The 21,815-nt window shown below is 39.5% G+C and overlaps 1 protein-coding gene across 7 annotated transcripts in view; it reads left to right on the top strand.

The window, feature by feature from the left end:
* MGAT1 (alpha-1,3-mannosyl-glycoprotein 2-beta-N-acetylglucosaminyltransferase) overlaps positions 1-21,815 on the top strand; it is a 61,760-nt gene that overhangs the window by 35,972 nt on the left and 3,973 nt on the right. Inside the window, exon 3 of one of the 7 annotated variants that reach the window (XM_081288769.1) lies at positions 20,360-20,395. The exons of the other annotated variants lie outside the window; for them this stretch is intronic. Within the exon in view, the coding sequence (XP_081144895.1) occupies positions 20,360-20,380 (21 nt within the window). The 3' untranslated portion in view covers positions 20,381-20,395. Of the gene's footprint in view, positions 1-20,359; positions 20,396-21,815 lie in introns of those variants that run through there. 7 annotated transcript variants of the gene reach the window in all.

Consider the following 21,815-nt stretch of genomic DNA (forward strand, 5'->3'; position numbering starts at 1 on the left):
GCCACCTACTTCACTCTTCTTGCTAAGGATTACTTTAGCTATTCTGAGTCTCTTATTTCATGATTTCTTTTTCTATTTCTATCAGGAATGTCATTGGGATTTTGATTGGAATTGCATTAAATCTATATAGTGCTTTTGGTAGTATGGTCATTTTGACAGTATTGTCATTTTGACAATATTAATTCTGCCTATTCAAGAACAAGGAAGATCTTTCCATCTTCTAAGGTCTTCTTTAATTTCTTTCTTTAGCATTCTGTAGTTTTCATTGTAGAGGTTTTTCACCTCTTTTGTTAGGTTGATTTCCAAGTTTTGTTTTTTTTTTGAGGTTATTGTAAATGGGGTAGTTTTCCTTGTTTCCCTTTCAGAGGATTTGTCACTGATATTACAGAAATGCCTTTGATTTATGGGTATTGATTTTATATCCTGCTATTTTCTTAATTCACTTACTAGTTCTATAAGTTTTCTGGTGGAATTTTTTTTGGTCTTCTAGGTGTAAAATCATATCATCGGTAAATAGTGCTAATTTGAGTTCTTCTTTTCCTATCCATATCCCTTTAGGTCTTTGTAATTGTTCTGATCAGTGTTTCAAGAACTATGTTAAATAGAAGTGGTGAATGAGGGCATCCCTGTCTTGTTCCAGTTTTTAGAGGGGATGCTTTCAATTTTTCTCCATCTAGAATGATGTTGGTCTGGTGCTTAACATAGATAGCTTTTATGATGTTGTAATGTTTTATGATGTTTCTGTTATCCCTAGTTTTTCTAGTGTTTTGAACATGAATCTGTGCTGCATTTTATCAAGTGCTTTTTCTGCATCTATTGAGATGATCATATGATTTATTCCATTGTGATCTGATAGAATGCAGGGTAGTATCTCTATATTTTTGTATTTGTCAAGAGTTGCTTTGTGGTATAATGTATGGTTTATTTTAGAGAAGGATCCATGTGCTGCTGAGAAGAAAGTGTATTTGCTCATTGAAGGATAAAATATTCTATATGTGTCCATTAAGTATAAGTTATTGATTATATTATTGAGTTCTATAGTTTCTTTGTTCAGCTTTTGTTTGGAAGATCTATCCAATGATAAAAGAGGTGTGTTAGAGTCTCCTAGAATTATTGTGTTGTGGTCTATTTGACTCTTGAACTTTAGAAGAGTTTGTTTGATGAACATAGATGCTCCATTGTTTGGGACATATATATTTATAATTGTTATGTCTTGTTGGGGTATGGTTGCCTTGAGCAGTGTGAAGTGTCCTTCTTTATCTCTTTTGATTAACTTTAGCTGATATGAGGATGAAAACCCCTGCTTGCTTTCACAGTCCATGTGCATGGTATGATTTTTCCCAACTTTTCACCTTCAGTCTGTGGATGTCTTTTCTAATGAGATGAGTCTCTTGGAGAGAGACTCAGCATATTGTTGGGTGTTTTTCTTTTCTTTTTTGATCAAATCAGCTAGCCTATGTCTTTTGATTGTGAGTTTAGGCCATTAACATTCAGGGTTTTTATTGAGACATCATGTATTCCCAGCCATTTTTGTTATTTAACTTGACTTGATTTCACCTTTGATTAGTTTTTCTTTTAGTGTAATACCTCTCTGCTGATTTTCATTGTTGTTTTTTATTTCCTCTTCATAGACTATTTTGCCAAAGATGTTCTGTAGTGCAGGTTTTCTAATTGTAAATTCTTTGAACTTTTGTTTATCATGGAAGGTTTTTATTTCATCATCAAATCTAAAGCTTGATTTTGCTGGATACAAGATTCTTGGTTGGCATTTATTTTCTCAAATCTTGATTTTGTTCCAGGATCTTCTAGCTATCAGGGTCTTGGTTAAAAAATTTGTACATAACATAGATGGTTTCCTTGTATATGCAATCTGAGTATTTTCTCTTGTGGCTTTTAATACTCTCTCCTTATTTGGTATGTTAGGCATTTTTCATTATAATGTGCCTTGGTGTGGATCTCTTGTGATTTTGTACATTTGGCATCCTATAAGCCTCTTGAATTTGGTTTTCCAATTCATTCTTCATGTTTAGAAATTTTTATGATATTATTTCATTGAATAGATTGTTCATTCCTTTGGTTTGGAACTCTATGCCTTCCTCTATCCCAATAACTCTTAAATTTGGTCTTTTTATACTATCCCAAATTTCTTGAATGTTCTACTCATTTTTTTAAACCATTTTCACTGTGTGGTCTACATTCTTTTCAAGATTATATATTTGGTCTTCATTGTCTGAGGTCCTATCTTCCAAATGGTCTAATCTGTTGATGATGCTTTCAATTGAACTTTTAATTTGATTTATTGTTTCTTTCATGTCAAGGATTTCTGTTTGGTATTTCTTTAGAACCTCTATCTCCCTATTTAAGTAATCTTTTGCTTCTTGTATTTGTTAATGTAGTTCTTTGTTGAAATGATTTTTTGCTGCCTATGTTTGCACTCTTATATCATCCTTTAATTCACAGAGTATTTTAATTATGTATATCCTAAACTCCTCTCTCATTTCATCTGCTGTGCTGGCCATGGATTCTAATAATGTGGTATCTTGATTTGTTTGGGGCACTTTCTTCCCTTGTATTTTCATGTTGCTCATGTGTCTTCCCTTCTAGCATTGTGGATCCAAGGCATTACCATTTGTACCCTATAGGCTTATAGTGCCCCTGTAGGGTTCCAATATCTCTCCTTTGAGGAGTAGGACAATGTAAACAGATCCCAATATAAATAATATACCACATAAAACAAATTGTTGTTAATAGACATTTACAGTTTAGTCACAAGGTACAGAGATGGTGAATTCAATTATTATCTAGAATATTATCAGTAGGTTTGTAAAAGGGTTTACAGTTTCTGATGGTGGACAAAGACTGGGGGTGAGGTGTAGGAAGATATTCTGAGGAGGTAGGAGGTGAAGATATAGAGTTATTATTTATTAGGAAGAGTGAGAGAGAAATCTAAAGAAGAAAGTCAGTAGCAGGAGAATAGAAAGAAAGTAATTTGGGGTAGACAAGTAAGAGGGAAGACAGTAGAGAGCATAAAACAAACACATATGTACTAAGAAAAATAAAATAAAATATTAAAATTGTAAAAATTGGAGGAAAACAAACAAAAAGAAAAGAATATACAACACAACTCTAATATACTATTCAGTTGTCTCAGACCTCAATATCCTAATTCATGCAAAGTACTTGGTTTCACACATGTTGGGGATGTGAGGGCAGGAGAATAGAAAGGGAGAAGAAAGAAAAAAAGAAAAAAATCTTGAAGGAAGAAACAAGGATTGTTTTGGTTGAAGATCAGTATTTTTCCTGCTTTCCTTCTCATCAATAGGTGGGGTCATCTGTTGTTAGCTGGTATCTGCACCCTCATGATAGAGGGTTGGTCCTGGGTGGAGGGCATCTGGAAGTGGGGTGTGGCACCCACCAGTCCTTGAAGGGAGGCTGCACCTCAGGGATCTCTTTTTGGGCCTTCTCCTGTGATGTGAGCACATAGTCTTATCTCCTTATCTCGCCCGAAGACCTCTCAGTTCCTGGTCTCTGTTAGTCTCTAGACTGTATCACACTCACCCTCTCCCTTAGTGCTTCCTAATAAGGGATCGTTCTCTCCAGGGCTCTTGTGTGTGGTGCTTTGGGCATGCTCCGCACATGCCCCAGAGAGCTGTTTTTTTGTTGGGCAGTTACATGGGCTGTCTCTCATCCAGCGAGGAGGTCCATTGAACAGGGTAGAGGAGAGTGTGGCTGTGGAGTTGCTAATCAAGACCTCTGGAGACCAAGCAGGAAGCAGGTCTGATTTTATTGAGCAGTTACCATGTATATATACTCAGGCAGTAGCTAAGCAGATTACAGGCAGCCACCAATGCAATTTCTGGCCAACTATCCTTGCAGCGACCAATCGAGGAGTGGGCCATGGAGCGAGCACAGGGACTGCAACATGCAGCCTTATGTCCAGAGCTGTGTCTACGGGGTAAGTGGTTTGCCGCTCACATGCCTAGCATGGGGGAATGGTTTGCCACTCAGATGCTCTTAACTTATTCCATGTATGCAGTACTCCATGCACTTGTTCCCACATCTCCCCACTCTGACTATGTTGCAAGGACTTCAGCTAGCATTTCTGTTTTTTAGTAGGTGGCCTTTATGTGGTTACATGAGCATCTTACAACACAAGAAAAAATTGTCACTATTATAAACAGTAGGGCCAAGGTAATAGCATTATAAGGATTATAATACATAATTATTTTGGCTCTCAGGTTTTTCCAATGTTCAGTTAATCCCTGGAAGAAGGAAGAGGTTTTCAAGATAGACACCTTTATCTCATTGATTTTGACAATTGCCTTAGTAAGGTTATGCATAGTCATAACATAGTTAGCATCCCAAGTGCCTTTAGTATACTGAGAAAAATTGGAGAAGTGTAAGGTTACATTGTCAGATACAACATATTAAGTGACACAAATACTATGAAATTCAGGGTTACAAGTGAGCCTTTGAAACATAAACAGAATATCTAGTTGTTCCTGGTGGAGGTCTAGTTATTGCTGAATGACTAAAGTAGTGGCTCAAGACAGTTTATTTAAGTCATTTTAAAGGGCAAAGGCTTCTGCCATGGCAGTAGACAAGTTGTTTACAGTCTGAGCAGTATGGATACTCTGAGTGAGTGAAGCGGCCACAGTGGCTGTAGTGGTGATGGCAGCTGCCAGGCAATAATTCTAGTGACGATGAGGCTAATTGCATGCCTTGTCCAGTGTAGGATCTCATTCATAAGATTTTTCATCTCTATGTCCCAGGGACTCCTCCACTCTCTGGACAGGTTCACTGGAAGCCAAATTGCTAAGGGCACTCTGAAGATAAATATAAGTTCAGCTGTCATAGCAGGGGTTAGACAATTTGTGAGCCAGCAGGATGTACTGACTGACAAGGGATCTCTGTATGAATGATATTTATGCCATCAGTATCATTGATTATTAACATGGCAAAGGGTGGTATAACATAAGCTTGTGCATAGTGGGTATGTGTATAATTTGGCACAAAGGCAAATCCATGGTCAGGGTCTGGACTCAATATAGACCCATTCATCCATCTGGATGTTGCCCATTTGATGGTCCTATAAGCCAGCAATATTAGTGTGATATTCATTATGCCATACTGATTTCCTGCATACCGGTTGGTAACAGCTTGTCCCATGTTACTGCAGTAAAAAGATTCTTTAACCAATCAGTGGTCGGAGCCTTCGCTGCTACTGGTGTTGGGTAGGGGTTTTGCTTGTGTCTTCCCAGCCTATCTGGATTCCAGCCTGGCATATGGTTTTGGGGCACATCAGTTGCATTCCCGGGAGCTACGCCTGCCCAAGTGCTTAGTTGTTGTTCTTCCCCAGAGAAATTCCTCTTATCAAGGAGATAAGGTATGGCAGTGACACATTGATTCTATGGGATGCTATCATTATCCCAGCGGGGGTTTCCAAAAAGCGTTGCTGGGCATGTTGGCATGCAATTGCCATGGGGGTATCTATGGCTATAGGTAGCATTAACTATAACTCTAAGGTCAGTGAGAGATAGCCCAACATATGACTTATTATAGTTATCTACAATAGTTTCATTGTCAAGAACAAAACAGAGGGGACTGCCTGGATTATAGTTCTCGTTATTTACTGTGGAGAAACAAATAGGCAGAGTGGGTATGAAAATGTTGTTATTCCAGGGTATAGTTACCTCTTGGATGGATAACTCAGGATCAACAAGGTTGGAATTGGGCTGGGGATGTGGCTCAACTGGTAGCGCACTCGCCTATCGTGCGTGTGGCCCAGGTTCGATCCTCAGCACCACATACCAACAAAGATGTTGTGTCTGCCGAGAACTAAAAAATAAATATTAAAAATAAAATTCTCTCTCTCTCTCTCTCTCTCTCTCTCTCTCTCTCTCTCTCTCTTTAAAAAAAATTAAAAAAAATAAGGTTGGAATTATTGGAAAAGAACTTAGGTAAAGCTCCTTCCCAATTAGCAATAGCCAGAAGGTGTAGTCTAGTGATCAGGGCCCAATTTACCTGGGCCATGGTACTGTTGGTGATTAGAGCTGTGCATATGAGTAGAAAGAAGACCTGTCCAGGAGGATTAGGACCATGACCCTGGCTTTCTCCAATATCATTGGCCTGCTGTATTAGCCCTTTTACAACACCCCATGTGACCCCGTGATGGGGTCTCCTCTGGTGTCCTCTTGCCTTCTTGCATTTTTGCTTCTTCTCGTCTTGGTGCATGCAGCGGGTCATCATTGCTGGTAGGTGTCCAGGGTTTGACATGCCAGGCTGGAATCCAGATAGGCTGGGAAGACACAAGCAAAACCCCTACCCAACACCAGTAGCAGCGAAGGCTCCGACCACTGATTGGTTAAAGAATCTTTTTACTGCACTAGGGGTAAGTAGGATGGCCCCATCAAAGGGGCCCAATGCTTAAAGGCAGGTGTACAATCATCACCCTTATGCACAGTTAAAAAATTTAAAGTAAAGAGGATAGCATTAAGAATATTATGGGGAGACCATGGGGAGGCTCTGTCTCTCCCTTTTGCTTTAAAATGGCAGACTTTAGCTCTTTGTGGCCTCTTTCCACCAGCCCTTGCCCCTGGGGGTTGTAAAGAATACCAGTGGTATGTTTAACCTTCCACTTGGATCAGAACTCCTTAAAGATTATACTTGTATACTGGGGCCATTGTCTGTTTTTATCTCTTATGGTCCTCCCATGTTGTAAAACAGCACAAGAGGTGAGAAAAGACGTGTTTGGATTTTTTTCCTGGGGTCGCTGTTGCCACAAAGAGCCCCGAGTAAGTGTCTATGCATACATGCATATATTTTAAATGCCCAAAGGATGGCACCTGAGTGATATCCATTTGCCACAGGGCATTGAACTTTAGACCTCTAGGATTAACACCTTCCAGTTGTAAAGGTCCTATGGGCAAGAAGGGAACATATTTAGTGCACTATCTAGTAATTAGCTTGGAATTTTTCTTTGTTAATTGAGGGAACAGTTTGTGCAAGCTATGGGCTGATTGATGGAACTTGCTGTGCAGCCTGATTGCCTACTCAGGCAAGGAGGCTTCATAGGCTCTACAGGTCCGGTTATCAGCCTCCTCATTTAGTGTGACAAAGGCCCGGGCAACTGTAAAGAGGGTTAGCCCTTCCTTCTAAGAGGGTTTGAATAGATTCTAGGAGCAGGGTAACCGCATTGGTATCATTTTTTATGGAAGCAAAAGGCAGTTTAGGAATATCCATGGCACAATATTGACTATAAGTCACAGCATTGATAAGTTCAGGGAATTGTTGCAAGACCAAGTTTATAGCTGATAATTCTAGTACTTGGGGTGACCCAGGGGAGTAATTATATTAGAAGGCCCTTTTTATCCTAGTGTCAGGGCGGAAATAGATTATGCCAATTTTCCCTATAGAGCTGGCATCCATGAACACCAAGGGCACACCAGGAACAGGCTGGCCCACTGTTATCTTTGGTTGCTTGAGAGGCACCAGGGAAATGGTTTGTAGGATTCTTGACAGAGACATATGATAGTCAAGGACCCCAGTGAAATTGGCCATGGCCACTTGGAAATTAGGGCTAAGCATAATGAGATTATTCACCTCTGAAGTTGTGAGAGGAGTTATGAGCCTATCTGGTTTTTCCCCCAGTGCTTGCAGTAGGAACCTTCTCAAAGAGGCAATCATCTGTGAGATGCCTTCCCTTGACTTTGGACTTTTCTTTTGCACCCATGATATAATATTGTCTGGCTCCTGCCAGATGACTCCAGTAGGAATCCCAAGAATTAGGTATACTATTGCCCAGACATCCTTCTTAGGGTCATAGCATTTTACCTCCATGTTGCTTAGGGATGTATTAACCAATTCCAAAGCCTCAAGAGCTTCTGGGGTAACCTGTTGGGGGGAGTTTAAACGTGGGTCTCCCTTTAGCAAATTAAATAAGGGCCTCATTTGTTGAGTAGTGATCTTTAAAGAAGGTCCAAACCAATTCAGATGCCCCAGGATAGTCGGCAATTGGTTCAAGGTAGGCTTTTCAGGAAGAGTGATATGAGGAGCCATATGCATAACTGCTCTTGGCAGGATGCAATGTCCTAAAAATTTAAAAGGATCTTTTAAATTTTTGGATCTTTTGGATCTTTTCCAGGGCAATAGTCAATCCAAATTCATTGAGGTTGTCAATTGAAGCTGTGAAAGCCTGTTGCAATATAGCCTCTTTCTCATGTGCTAAGAAAAGGTCATCCATGTAGTATACCACAACAAGACCTTTATATTGTTCAAGGCCCCTGACAAATAGTGGGGCTGTTTTTCATTCCTTATCCACTGAAAATGGTGTGCAGGCACCGAGTTGCTAATGACAGGTACCATAAACACAAAACTTTGACTATCAGATGGATGCAGTGGAATGGAGAAGAAACGGTCCTTTATGTCTGCTATGCAAATTTTATAGCCTTTTAGAACACATTGGGTCAATGGAAGCCGGGGCTGAGTGGTGCCCATCTTTTGCATAGTCTCATTTATGGCCCATAAATCCTGAAGTAATCTCCATTTGCCTTTTGCCTTTTTTTTAAATATAAAAGATGAGGGTATTCCATGGACTATTAGAAAGCTCAATATGCCCAAAAGCCAATTCTCTTTTTACCAATTCCTGGATATGCTGTAACTTTTCTTGGGAAAGTGGCCACTGTTCAACCCATACTGGTTCATCAGAGAGCCATTGCAACCGTACCGGGAAAGGTGCTATAATATTAACAGTGGCCTTTAATATTGGGGGGCATATGAAATTCCCCTCTTAGGGTTGGATCTTTTAAATCTGTGTCCATTATGTTATCATAGAAGGCCTGGTCATCAGTAGTGAGCACTGCTCCCACAGAGCCCAAGATCTCTGCCAAATAGGTTGTTAGGTATTCCTTCCACCACTAGAGGGCAGACGGTCCCTTGGTTGCCATCCCTGTCTTCCCATGTCCAGCCCTGCTCTGCCTGCCAAGAGGAGGTTAGTCCTCCAATACCTGTAACATTGGACCCTGGTTTAGTGGCCCATGACTTGGTACCTCCTCTAACCTCAGCAACATTAAGTCAGCCCCTGTGTCCATCAACCTCTTGAAAATGTTCTTATTTATCTTTAGCATTGCCCTGGGTTTGTTGTTCTCACTAATAGGAATTGTGCACCATATTCCAGGACCCCTTATATCCATTTGATTGGTTTTTTGTCTTTGTTTTTGTTTCCCTCTGTTTGGACCCTCCCTTGGTCGTGGGGCTAGGGGGTGACCCAAGAGGCGTTTAAAGGCTTTCCTGCACAGTCTTGGCTTGACCGACCAGTCTCTAGCCCAGTGCCATTTCTTCTTACGCTGTGGGCAGAGACCCGGTTTGTCCCTCCTCTCCGAGAAGGGCAATCTCAAGAGAGATGCCTTTTTCCTCCACAGCTCCAGCACCCATCTGCTCTATTTTGGTGATTCATGGACAGAGCTGAGAATACCAAGGCCATTAACATGGCCTGTTGGCCTATATCTTGAGCGGCCCAAATCTAGTCATCCAGTGTGCCATTGCGTACTGGCACCACTGCTGCTCTGTGTTCCTTATTTAGTCTGTCCCAGATCAACTCCTTGGTTAAGGCTGCCCTAGCTCCTTCATGAGACACCTTCCCTTCTACCACCTTGTTTACTCTGTCAATAAACTGTGGCATGTCCTTAGTGGCTTTTTGCCTTAAGCCCTGTATAGAAACTGTACTTCCCCAGCTGGCAACTTCCTCCAGGCTCTCAGAGTACAGAGCCACACTTGATAAAAATAATTTGATGGACCTGTAGCCTGTACCACAGGGGAACTGTAGATTCCCTCTCCCTGCAAGCATGCATCTGGGAGGTTAATATTTGTGGTGTGGTTAGGATCTCCCTACTGTTCACATTCATCATAGAAGATGCCTTCCACTTCAAAAATGTCACAGGCTCAATTGTTGCACTGGTTAGGTCTTTCCAGTCTTGGAGGCAATTAAGCTCCAGACTGAGTAATTCGAGCATTTGCTCTGCAAATGGCCTCTGGGTCCCATCCTCTTTTACTGCCTTCTTTAACTCCTTCAGGGTACCCAATGTGTGTGGATACCAAATAGCAAAGCTCTGTGGTGTGGGGCCATGTTGACTAGGAAGGCTTGCACTCCCTTACCCCACTTTTCATCTCTTATCTTACATTGATCTTCAAAAGGATCTCTGGCCTCCTGGAATGGGTTTCTGGGAGACCATGGCTTGGGCCTGTCTGGTGGCCTGGTCATTTCTAAGCTGTCATAGTTCCTTGCTGGCTTTGGTGTTGCCTCATAAGGAGGCAGTTGCCATTGACTTAAGGAAAGATATAATCTTTGCCTGTCAGTAGAAGGCACACTTGTGCCATTTGTGGTCACCTCTTCCTGCACTATGAAGGCTAATGGTACCAGTACCATTTCCTGCTTCTCTTCCTCCTGCACCTGTGTGGTTGCTTGCTTTGGAGTAGATTCTCGCCCCTGCTTTCCGGTGCCTGCTGCGGTTGCTTGCTTTGAGGTAGATTGTCATCCCCACTTTTTTCCTTTGCCTGTCTTTCACAGTCTCATCTTCCCTCAGGGCCATCATTATATGGAAAGGATCTATTGCAAGGCCCCCTAAACTTTGCTAAATGGCTGTCACAATAGAAAAAAAATGTAGTGGTAAAGTATAACCCTGTTTCACTTCAGCTTGCCACATATTTGCCATTATCTTGTCCCATGACCTAGGTTCAAAAACATCAGCAGCACTTATCCATGGACTGGCATTAATCACAACATCCCAGAACTTCTGGGCTTCTCTCTTATTCAGGGTTAAACCTCTAGTATCTAAGAGAGTGTTCAGCACTTGCAGCTGCGAGTCTTTGGTGGAACTAGGCAGGTTCCCCATTTCCCCTTCCTCACTACTCTGTGATAGGGCCACACCCTGTCTCATAGGCTTAACTCAGGTCCCTGTTTGGGAGACCTGCTGGGGGTGCCAGCTTCATGGGCTCTCTCTCATTCAGCAAGGAGGTCCATGGAACAGAGTAGAGGAGAGTGTGGCTGTGGAGTTGCTAATCAAGACCTCTGGAGACCAAGCAGGAAGCAGGTCTGATTTTATTGAGCAGTTACCATGTATATATACTCAGGCAGTAGCTAAGCAGATTACAGTCAGCCACCAATGCAATTTCTGCTAACTATCCTCACAGCGACCAATCGAGGAGTGGGCCATGGAGCAAGTCCAGACACTGCAACACACGGCCTCATGCCCAGGGCTGTGCCTATGGGGTAAGTGGTTTGCTGCTCACACACCTAGCATGGGGGAGTGGTTTGCCACTCAGATGCCCTTAAGTTATTCCATGTATGCAATACTCCATGAACTTGTCCCCACAGACAGTCACTGTGTGGGGTTAGCAGCTGCTGGGGACAAGTGTGGTTAGAAACTGGGTACCTGGCCATCTGGAGTTCCAAACTGGAAGTTGCCCCCACTAAAGATGGTGATGAAGGTGACTCAAGATGGAGGAATTTGCTTTTAGCAATGGAGTGTCTGGTTGGGTGGGGGGAGCCGGGCAATGGCATTGGATTATAAATTCAGAGACTGGGTCTGTGTAGTGTAGTGTATGGTTTTGGTTGTCTTCCCAGCCTGTGTGAAGTTCCCCGGTGCTATAGCATGTAGGGGACTATCTCCTTTATTGCAGAGTCCCAAGATGGAGGCAACAGGAGAGCCCCACATTGGTTGATGGGGGTCCACACAGAAGTGGCAGCTGGAGATCTTGCACATAGGGAGCTGCATTTAGGATTTCTGCTTGGATTTGTGGTCAAAAGTTTTGTGCAGGTGCTGATGCTGATGGTCCCCACTCAGGTACCCGGTGGTTCTGTGTGGGCGAGAGAGCTACTCTGAAGCTGAGGCCTGGAGCCCTGCACAGGCATGGTGACCATGATTCCTGTGCAGAAGCAGGAATATTGCTTTCAGAGAAGCAGTATTCTCACTTCTTGAGTCCCAGGTCACAGAGTGATACAGAATGCTGCCTTACCTCTGGCCCGCCATGTTGGATCCTTCTTACAAATCTTTTAGGAAAGTATAAGTATCCTAATAAAATAGAAAATATATAAGCAGATAGTTCCAGAAGGAAATTGGAAATTGTGTGGAAAAATGCTTTACCTTACTTATAGTCAATGAAGTATAAATTAAAATGGCAGAGAGGTTTGGTTTTATACCCATCTAATAAGTAAGCCTCTAAAAGCTGTTGTTTTCTTTTTTCTAAGGACAGAAACAAGATAAATTCCTGCAATTCAGAATATCTTTTATGTTGAAGATCCTCATCCCTCTGACCATGTGTGATGAACTGTATAGAGAAATTCCCGCACATGGGATTTAGAGCTATGTATAAATATGTTCACTGGCACATTGTTCAAAGTGGCAAAACATTAAAAACACCCAGAGTGGTTTACTCTTCAAGAGCAATGATTAAACAGAGTTATGTTATGTCATGAAATTCTATACAGAAACTGAAATGAATAAATTCCTCAAGCTCCACCCACACCCCAGGGGAGATAAATCTTAGGAAAAGAGTGACAGCCATTTTCACTTATTTTGCCTGGATTTCTGTTTATCTTTACTGACATATACTTTTATTTATTTATTAAAACAGTTTGCAGTGCTGGGAATCTAATTCCAGGTCTCACCTAGGAAAGTGCTCTACCACTGAGCTACATTCCAAGCCCCTATATATAGGCTTGGATTTTCACCATTGGAATCAAAGAAATTTTGTTTTAATTATAGTTTTCCAACTCTGCTACTTTTTTGTTCATGTACAATTTTTTTAAATTATTCTGTTTGTAGTCTTTAAGTGACAGTGAGACTGTTATATATCTGTAAATGATGTTCAAGTTTCATCCAAGGCAAAAGAAAGGGTTACATCCTTTGGGTAGTCCTCATTTTTATTACCATTATCTTTTTGTTATAATTTTCAGTCATATTAATTATATAGTGGGCTTCTCAGTGACATTTCCACATATGAACATATCATGCATAGAATGTATCTACCCTCCCTGCTACCATTTATTGCACTCCCCTCTTCAGTTGAGTTTAGAGGGATAGTGATAAAGAAAAACTTGTTATAATAATTACAGTCTATGAGTACCATTTAATCACTATCCTCATTACCAATAGATTTTCAGTCTAAGTGTTATGAAAATTATAGGGAGTAAAACCACCTGTAGAAAATATCAATTTTTTCCCCAGGATTTTGACATGTATGATTAACATCTTTATTTCCACCATATTCAAATATTTTATTTCATTTTGATATTTCTTGAAATTACAGAAATCAAAATGTGCACAAAAAATTCACATATGAATGTTTCATAGCAGTATAATTCTGATAGCCAAAAAGTGGAAACAACACAAATAACCAACAACAGATGAATGGATAAGGCAAAAATGATCTAATCATACAATGGGGCATTCAGCCATAAAAAAGGATGGCATACTGCTAATTTTTGCTACTACCTGGATGAACCTTGAAAGGATTATGGTAGGATAGAAGAAGACAGACTCAATAGACCATTCTAAGAATCTATTGAAATGAACTTTCCAGAAATGGCATATCTATAGAGTCAGATAGCACATCAGTGATTGCCTGGAGAGTTGGATATGGGAATGACAAGCAATTGCTAATGGGCATGACATTTTTGGATAAAAGAAATATTAAAAATGATGGATGCATATCTCAGGGAAAATAATAAAAATAATGGGATTTCATACTTTAAATGTGTGAATTGTAGGATGTATGAATTATGTCTCAATAAGATGTTGAAAACATGGAGTATAATTTATTCTAATTAGGATCCCAGTCTTGTGGTTGTATATGATGTGACGTTTCACTTGTGGTATATTCATATATGTACATAGGAAAGTTCTGTCTGATTCATTCTACTGTCTTTCCTAATCCATTTCCCCTCCCTTCCCTTCATTCCCCTCTTTCTAATCCACTGAACTTTTATTCTTCCCTTCCTCTCCCACTTATAGTGTGTTACTATCCGAATATCTGAGAGAACATTCGACCTTTGTTTTTGGGATTGACTTATTTCACTTAGTATGATAGTCTCCAGGTCCATCCATTAGCCAGAAAAAGTCATAAAGTCATTCTGTTTTTTTGACTAAGTAATATTCCAGAAGCTATAAGAAAATTTAACTTCCTTTTTGTAAAATGTATGCTGAAAAATGACTATGTGGCTTGAATGCATTACATGGATATTAAATATATGCAGTGATGGAACTTAAAAAATAAGATGCTAATTATATGGCAAAGAAAACTATTTATTATATGAAGAAAAATCCATCATTCTCCCCACCACCTTACCATATTCAAATCTCTTCATCTAATAGGCAGCGTAACCATGCATAGTTTGGGGTGAATCTTTCCATGCTTTTCTTTATGCTTGTATAGCCACACATATGCAAGCATGTAGTTTCCTCTATTTACATATTACATAAATAAAACAACACTACCAATGTCACTGTGAACCCTCTTAGCTCACTTCCTACTGGGTTTTAGAGACTGGTACTGGCACTGGGAAGTTGTGTACCTTGAAAAAAATTGTTTGAACCCTCTGTGCATCAATGTCCTCTTATAAAACATGAATAAAAATGGTAACTATGACTCAAGGATTAATTGTGTTAATATGTGTAAGTTCTTAGAATAGTGCCTGTTACATTGTAAGCACTATATATATATTTTAGATATTAGTTTTCTTTCTAGAAGTAGTTCATCTACGAAGACATTTCCCACCTTTTGGAAAAGAGCTCTCTTTTATAACTATTTTGTGATGTTTTTCTTAATTGTATGTAAAGTAAGATCTTGTAAGGTAATACTGTTTTAAATGTTTCTAATATATCTCTTTATAGTTTTATGCTTTCTGAATAAAAGGAGAGACCTTTAACTTTATACTTTGTATACAATTATTTCAGGTAATGTTTCTCTCTTGTTTGATTGGGGACGTCTTTGTAGACAGATACATATTTTTTTCCTTTATTTCAGGCAAAGAAAAGATACTAAATAAGTGTTTTTATTACTGTAATACTAACTATCACAGAATGAATGTCTACCACAAGCCCGGCACTTCACATACATTGTGTATGCACAAACAGTGGTACAGGATAGATCACATTATCTTCATCTTACTGATAGGGAAACTGAGGCTCAAGAATATCAAGATAGTTTCTTGAGATCACAAAGTTAGTTATGGCAGAGCTAGGATTTTCATATCATCTGTGCCTTTAATTGATACTGAAAAATTTTGAATCTTGTTTTTTATTTCTCAAGCATCTAGACTAGTATTCATTCTTCAATAAATAATTATAGAATGAATTGATAAAGAAATGCATTTAATTTTTTAATTTGTTGTGGACAATATCAGGGTATAATGAAATAGGGAATATTAATACATTTAGTGTAGTATATAAGAGAATTTTAAAGCATCAGACTTTTCATGAAGAAAATATATAGTTGGATCCATGATACATGTAAAAGAGACACAAACATTATTAGATGAAGGTTCCAGAGAAGGAAAACATTTGAATTGTGGTGATCATGGCGGCTCCAAGTGAGACATGAAATTTGGTTTGATTGAAGGGTTGGTAGGATTATAGTCAAAGTAGCAGGTGTGGGAAGAATCCCAGGCTACAGAGTCCACAAACAAGGGAGAACCTGTGTTCTGTACACACTGGATACATAAGTTTTGTTTGAGCAGAGTGAAGGGATGGAGAGAACTGAATACTGCAAGGCATATCTGAGCCAGTCAGTTGGTTCTAATCGTCACATTGGGTGGGGCCCAGAGGTCTCCAAGGCCAGTCATGATAATTCTTTCTCCACTGCTCTTGAAAAGATTGTGGCAGTGTCTACAGGGGACAATTGGCAGTGTTGAGCCAATTCTCCCCTGTGGTAGGTCAGGAGGTGGTCTGATAACACACCAGCTTCTTTCTGTCTCAGCTGGATAGGGTGACTGAACCAGAGTGTAGAGGGAAGATGCTTCCACCTACTAGGTTCTGAGCCTTAGCAGGCTCCCCTGTTGAAGGAGGGAACCACGTAGAAGCATGGTTTCTCCAGGACAAGACTCTGGTGCAAGCCCTCCACTCCACAGATGAAGTGAGGACCAAAGAGGAACACATCTGTCCCATTTCTAGATGCCACCAGTGTGAGATGGGTCTCACATCATCTTGAAGGCAATAGAATCGAGAGAGGTAAATGGAACAGTTTCCCTTGATAGAGCCCTGAGTGTGAGCTGACTCGGGGCCATTCTGGCTTCACAGTTTCTTCCAAAACTCAAATCCTATGATGCCATTGCTCTGTCATATAAAGTGTACACATCAGAACTAGGAGACCAAGAACTAAGTCATAGTCAGAGTTTTTACATATAAAGCAAGAAAGTAGTCTTGAGGGAGAGGACACCTCTTGCAAGTTGGCAAGAATCCATTGTATTGAGACAATGCTCTGTGTGAGGAGTGATAGTTAAAAATGAAATTTGTTAAATTTAGCCTTTGGATGTTAACTGTTGACTAGACTCCCGCTGTGTTTTTCTGGTTCTACACTGGAAAACATCAGTGTACTATTAATAAGTATTTAATAGAAGAGTTGTGAAGATAAATACTCAGGGAAATGTTGGAGATTGTGTGACTTCTACATAGAAGTGATGGGAGGGCTGGGGATGTGGCTCAAGCGGTAGTGTGCTCGCCTGGCATGCTTGTGGCCCGGATTCGATTCTCAGCACCACATACAAACAAAGATGTTGTGTCTGCCGAAAAAACTAAAAAATAAATATTAAAATTCTCTCTCTTAAAAAAGTGATGGGATTAGGATCACAGAATGATTACATCTATTCAAATGCAGACTGTGATGGATAACAGGGAGCAGGATGCTTTGGTGCCTAGTTAGATATAGTAGTGTGTTCAGTTCTCTGAAAACTAATAAGAGAGCTATATGTACAAGCATAACAGGGGAAAGGAACATTCAAATCAAATTAAAGGATGGATGTTCTAACAGTGAAGGTAATTAATAAGGGTTTGTAGAATCCCTGCTTCACTCAGACAGAAGATTAAAAACTTCTGGATTAAATGTGGCTCCATTATAGTCACACAGTACCATTGAATTAGTGAATTATGAAGGATATAGTACAGGATATTTTTTCTCAAGAAGTTTATTATTGGCTGCGGGTGTAGATAGTGGTCACATGCTTGACAAGCATGCAAAGGGCATGGGTCTGATTCCCAGCACTGCAATAAATAAAGGTTTACTACTTACAGAAATTTTGCATAGACATAGATTCACATACTTAGACATAAAAACACAGAGATGAACACAGGCAATCACTGATCTTTGTAATGCAGACAAGATAATCAATAGTATGAAATATGCAAATATCAAAACGCTTGGTTTTCTTAAGGAAATCAGGAGTAAAGACTTAAATTTTTGAAAGACAATTTAAGAGAAGTAAAATATAGGATATAAGTGTTGAGTGTGGTGCTTGATATCATCAAACTCAATATTCTAGGTAATGGGGAAATATTTTTATAGATGGACTCACTGCAGGGTCCATCTTCCTTCAGGAAGTCCAAATTTCAGCCTCTCAATGAAAAGGAAGCTTTCAAGTGACCAGAATATCACTTCCTTTCTAGGCACTGTATATTTAGACTACTTTAATTTTTCTAAGTTTTATTTTCAGCCACATTCTGTTTTCTTGTAAATCTCACCAGTTTGTCCTTGTTTGGGTCTTTGAAGAGGAACAAAACAAATTACTATTTTTTCCATGTAACAGATCTTTAAGCATGAATATAAGCTTTCATGTCTGTCCTTAAGCATTCCTAGGTCTAATATAAAATGTACAGTGAAAACACCTATTTTTCAAAAACATTTTCAAAAGACTTATTGGTTTCATTGTCCTTTGAGTCTATGTATTTTGTAAAGGTTTTAATCTAAGCCTTTGACTAGAACTTGAGAAATCCTCAAATTCAATTTGACTATGGCAAAGTGTTGGCCATAATACATTTATTTAGGTGTGAAGTTGTAGACAAATTATTTGAAAACAGAAATAGCTGCTATAAAAACAGGAAACATTAAGAATCAGTCACATGTCTTTATCATTATTTTTCCATCACCAGAATGACAGATTTGGAAAATATTTAAGAAAATGGTCATTTTGAATTTTCACTTAAGGAATATGGAACCTAGTAAAGGTTGCATGGCACGACTGTTTTCTTTAGTATACAGAGTATCATCATTTGAAAGGAGATTTGGGTTTATCCTGTGTGCTCTCCTAGTGAGATCTTCTCCACCCTTCCCAGCTATATGCACTGGGACTGTTCATATGAGACCTAATGGTGCTCATTCCCTGAGCCATCTTGACCAATGCTCGGCTTGCCTTCTGGTCCAACCCTCTTGGGTTATGAGATACAGGGCTGGGAATATTGTATGGGATCTACCAAAACCCTACTGCAGGGTCCATCTGAGATATAATGTGCAACAGTTCTTACAGATGAAAAGACTCCCAGGGAGTTTATAAATAAGAAGAGCTTTCCTTCCATGATTATCAGATGTGGGCATGAGGCAGACCCCACTAGTGAGCCCAAGGAAAGGTGGAGGAAAGCTATACGAGGGGACTGGAAAATGGTCATCACTGTAGGAACTGGTTTCTCAGTGTCAGAGATGTGCCCAGTGCAGGGAGGGTGAGGTTTACTGTACTGAATACAGAGTCACAGGCATCAGTCTTGGGAGAAGTTTAGTGGGACACTTCATTTGGAGATATATATATATAAACTTTTTGGAGATCATCCCATTTTCAGCAAGTCCTTAAATTTTAGTACACATCCTTCAAACAAGGGGGTTATAATCAGACAGACAAATGTCAAGTTCTTGGTTTGGCAGAAAAAACTCCATATGATGGAGCAGGGATAGAAAAAACTTTCAACTAAAGAGTACATAATGTTGGGCCTTGTTCTTGCACATCACTTTCTGGATAAAAACACTGGATTCCAAGGACACAGGACTACTTCCACATCCCACTTTGTAAATGGGAATAAAACACTATTGAAAAATGGAATGCTTTCACATGACTTGCTAAGGAGCTTGTGCAGGTATATGCCCACAGTCTCAGGGACATATTGAGCAATTTTATGAGCCAGTCATTGTTCTAAGCATGAAGCATAAATTTGTGAATATGAGAGACCAAGCTCTGTCTCTGTAAGCTGCAGAGTGATGTGATAAGGAAATAATCAAATTTGAAATTAAGATAAACATAATAAATTGCATGTGGGTAATTACAGTGCCCCATAGGAGCATATAGCAAAGGACATAGCTTAGACAATAGATGTTAAATAATATTTCTTATAGGAGATTTTCTTGACCTCTGCATTATTGACATTTTTTGGGCTGGTGCATTTTTGGGTATGTGTTAGGATTGTGGTGGGATAGGATATTTTGTGTAATATAAAATGTGCAACAATATTCTTGGCCTTGATATACTAGATGCCAGTTGTTCCAGTGAAAATTGTCTGAAGACATTGACAAATATCTCCTGAGGGTCATCTCACCCCTGTTAGAGAACCTCTGTCTTAAATGAAGTGATATGGAAGATATAACTTGAACCAAAGTGTAGTTATTGGAAACTGATGACTAGTTTTCTGGCTTGGCAAACTGAGTAATTATGGTGCCCTTTCCTCATAGAGCACAGAGGAGGAAAAGGAGTTTTGAAGGGTAAGAGGGTGAGTTTAGTAATGGACCCCAGGGGTCTTTTAAGTGGAGATGTCCAGCAAGCATATGGTGTTTAACCAGTAGGTTTTATTATTCAGGTAAGATGAGGTAAATAGACCATAAAATTATTGCCATTTAGTAGTTTATTATGAGGCTGGTTTTGTAGTTCAGTGGTAGAGCACTTGCCTAGCATGTGTGAGGCACTGAGTTCAATTCTCAGCACCATAAATAAATAATAAATAAATAATAAAGGTCCATCAACAACTAAAATAGAAACTATCCTTTAAAAATAGTTCATTACTTATGACTTCTAAGAAAATGGGGCAAGGCATATAATGAAGCACCAGGTAGGTTAGCAACAGGGGGAGTAAGGGAAAATGTGAACAAGAGTCTCTACTATGGTTTCTGCAATATGGAACTGGGCAGGTAGAGTAAGCAGGCTTAAAACTAGTGAGCTTGAATATTTTCAACACTCTTTGGGATATAAAAACTGTCTTTACTTGTCTGGTCAAGGCAAGTACAGGGTGTGAGATCCTGACTGAAACCAAATAAAGTGGTGCTTGGAATAGGATTTCTGGATTGGTAGTTTGTATATGAAAGGACTGCTTTCATGAAAGTCTCTTACTATCTTTAGGAATTGCTATCCCTGAGATAGAAGTTTCTTCTATGATCATCAAGACCTCTAAATGTCAAAGCATTCGAACTGCATAAAATAAAAAGACATAATTTAGTGCAAATGCATTATAGAAGTCTGAAGTCCAAGCGAGATTGGTGATGGAGGCATACATTTGAGGATTATCAACACAGTGACTCTGTGATGCAAGCTCCCTGGAATGAGTGACATTTTCCAGTAAGGTTCCTTTAGAAGGTAAGAGAAGAAGGTTTAGGATGGAACTCTGAAGAGGAACCTGTCATGAAAAGGATGTACAGAGAAAGAGTAGCATCTTAGGGACTGAGGGATGGCCAAAGAAAGAGGAGGATATCCAGAAAGGTGAGGGAAGATGTTTTGTGTAGAAAGGGATGGAGTCAACATGTAAAATGCTATGACAAAGAAGAAAACGGAAAATATCCACTGAGTTTTCTTATAAAAGTAGAGAGGGCAAAATTCATATAGAAGTGGGTTGAGGACTAAGTGGGAGAGGAAGTGGTAGGAACATTGAGCAAAGGCAACTCTTTTTTTTTTTTTTTAAAGAGAGAGTGAGAGAGGAGAGAGAGAGAGAGAATTTTTTTTTTAATATTTATTTTTTAGTTCTCGGCGGATACAACATCTTTGTTGGTATGTGGTGCTGAGAATCGAACCCGGGCCGCACGCATGCCAGGCGAGCGCGCTACCGCTTGAGCCACATCCCCAGCCCTAAGGCAACTCTTTTAATAAGGTAATCTATGAAGAGGAAGAGATATAAGAGAAACTAAAAGGGGACATAGTAGGAAAGTTTTTTTTTTTTTTTTTTTTTTTGATGGCAGAGGCTTGCTCATAGCTCACTTCTGTTGGGAAACAGTAAGTAGAGAGAGAAAAATGTTAAAGACACATTAGAAAAACTGTGAATTTTTGGTAAGACTGATTTAAATGCTCATATTATTATTTTCAGAATTATTTATTAATCTGATAGTAACACCACTATTATTGCACTGTCACTACTGGAAACTGTAGAGAACTACATTCTTTCAGAATTGAGTAGATGTGAGAGTTCTAATAAGTGATACAAAATGATCAATATGATGACTCAAAGAGTACAAGATACATGATGATGAAAGTAGGGAGCTGATAGAAATATGGGGGTAAAAGATTATGGATGAGAAAATGAGGCAGGGCTTCATTAAAAAAGTTCTTGGTTTGAAATTCGGTACATAGGAGTCATGCATCAGATGGTGTGAAGGGCTATAAGGAAATGATCTGTTTGTTCTCTTCAAAAAAGAGAGGCAAATGTCCTGTATTATTATTTTGCTAAGTCTGAGCTTGTTTTTTTTTGGTGAAATTCAGGGTCCAATGGACACTGTTATCATTTAGATCTGAATTATTCCCCAAAGCCCATATGTTGAAGGGCTTAGTCCCTAATGCTTCAATTATCTATCAGTAGGGCTTTTATGAA

The sequence above is a fragment of the Spermophilus citellus genome, assembly GCF_964194105.1.
Source record: "Spermophilus citellus genome assembly, chromosome: 1".
Taxonomy (NCBI): domain Eukaryota; kingdom Metazoa; phylum Chordata; class Mammalia; order Rodentia; family Sciuridae; genus Spermophilus; species Spermophilus citellus.